General features: G+C 38.4%; 1 protein-coding gene across 1 annotated transcript; it reads left to right on the top strand.

The window, feature by feature from the left end:
* Window positions 1-966: 966 nt before the first annotated feature.
* On the top strand, window positions 967-1,854 carry LOC108782489 (uncharacterized protein K02A2.6). The gene has a single exon (XM_018550770.1). It carries the CDS (start codon window positions 967-969, stop codon window positions 1,852-1,854), a length of 888 nt encoding a protein of 295 aa, XP_018406272.1.
* Window positions 1,855-2,245: the final 391 nt, after the last annotated feature.

Raw genomic sequence — 2,245 nt, 5'->3', positions numbered from 1 at the left:
TTTTTTTTTGAGGTTAGATTGCAATATTTCGAACTTGACCATCTTAACTTTTTTGTAGAAAATTTCATAACGAAGCGATTGCTATTTTTTTATTCTCTGTACGATGCAAGGCACCCGAGATATATGAAAAAAACCACAGGAGGCCAACGAATTTGTTAATAAATGTTAATAACTAATTACGCGGCAATCCAATACCCTTAAAACTTCACAGTACTTCAATCCACATTGCTTTTGACCCATTCCATGAAAAAAACTGGGCAAACAGAACAGTTCCCATTTTTTTTTTAATGACAATACATCTGATTTTGGTCATGCCGATATGTTATCTCGTCTGATCAACAACTATCACAAACCAGAAGAGGATTTTGTCATCGCTTCAGTCACAATGGAGGAAGATATATCAACATTTTTACAGGATTCATTACAATTCATTCCTTTAACTTTTGATAAAATAAAAGCAGCTACAGAACAAAATGCAATTTTGCAACAGGTTATCGCTTACACAATCTCAAATTGGCCGACATCTATGGTACCTCATTCAGACCTCAAGCCCTTTTTCAATCGCAAAGAAGCTCTTTCAGTAGTTCAAAATTGTCTACTATTCAAGGAACGGCTCGTAATTCTGACTCAACATCGAGGATCTATTCTTAGAAAATTACATAAAGGCCATCCAGGAATTCAACATATAAAGGCCATCGCACGTTCTTATGTATATTGGCCAGGAATTGACAACGAAATTGAGCAGTTCGTCAAGGCTTGTCACAATTGCGCTTTAGCCGCAAAATTTCCAATCAAGGTTCCACTTGCAAGTTGGCATACACCTACACAAATCCATGGCAACGTCTCCACGCAGACTATGCTGGACCCATCAATGGGGAATATTATCTAATCGTTGTCGACGCTTTTTCAAAATGGCCAGAAATTTATCCAACCAAAACTATATCAGCTCAACGTACTGTTGAAATCATGGAGGATATTTTCGCTCGTTTTGGTATACCGGAAACTCTGATTACTGATAATGGAACTCAATTTATTTCCAAAAAATTCCAATCATTTTGCCTATCGTACGGTATACAGCATCTACGTACACCGCCTTTTCATCCCAGTTCAAATGGCCAAGCTGAAAGATTCGTGGATACCTTCAAGAGGGGACTCCAAAAACTTACCGGTGGGGAGAACATCCGCAATCATTTACCTATATTTCTCAAACAGTACAGATCTACTCCTAACGTAAACGTTCCAAATAAGGTCTCTCCTGCCGAGGCACTGATAGGTAGACCTATGCGCACAGTTCTGGATTTACTTAAACCATCCATCCGTCAACAGCCGCAGAAGGACGACATTAAACTACGTCAAGAACAACAATTCAATCGCAAGCACGGAGTAAAATCTAAAGCTTTTGAAGTAGATTCAGAGGTTTGCGTCAAGATCTATAACATTAACAAATGGAAATGGATCCCAGGAAAAATAGTAGAACACATCGGACAAGTTTTATATAACGTTCCGACAAGACAGCGTTTAGTCATGGCTCACGCAAATCAATTGAGACCCCGTTTCTCTGTTGAAACTAAAGAATCTCCACAGGATATTCAGTTACCATTAGACATCTTATTGGGGACTTTCGATCTTCAAGGAGAGGAGCAAACAAATACAGAGATGGCAGCTTTACAGTCTCAATCCTCAACTCCGGACATCTCCGACGTTAACAGTCCTACAATTAGCCAAAAGTCTATTTCAGATTCCCAATCACAGCCACTCAGACGCTCAGCTTGTAAGAGATATTCTCCAAAGCGATACGAGGACGTAGGATGTTTTATAAGAAAAAGAAGGGGAGGTGTTGCCGAGAGAAAATAGCAGAGTGCAGCTAGATGGCAGTTACATAGGCAGCACTCAGAGAGCAGTAGAGCAGGACACACATCGCAGCCAGTCTTACATTATAAAATTCAGTATTCCGTTGTACAGAATAAATTATCACTCTTATTGATAAGCACCGCGTTATTCATTGTACCAGTAACACAAGAACATAATAGTATCATTTGTATAAAAGATTTGATATCAATAGTCGACGCCAAGTTATTCTACCTTATTACTTACTTAATTTTGATGACATTTATCATTTGTATACAAGATTTGATATCAACAGTCGGCGCCAAGTTAAATTCTACCAAATTAAAAAGTAAAACACAAGTGGTATCTTTAATCTTTAAGAAGCCATAGACCCGTATTCATAGTCGTGATTCAACCT

The sequence above is a fragment of the Cyphomyrmex costatus genome, unplaced genomic scaffold, assembly GCF_001594065.2.
Source record: "Cyphomyrmex costatus isolate MS0001 unplaced genomic scaffold, Ccosl1.0 scaffold1282, whole genome shotgun sequence".
In the NCBI taxonomy this organism is placed as follows: Eukaryota; Metazoa; Arthropoda; class Insecta; order Hymenoptera; family Formicidae; genus Cyphomyrmex; species Cyphomyrmex costatus.
Note: the sequence above shows the minus strand (reverse complement) of the source record. Positions and strands in the feature narration are given on the sequence as shown.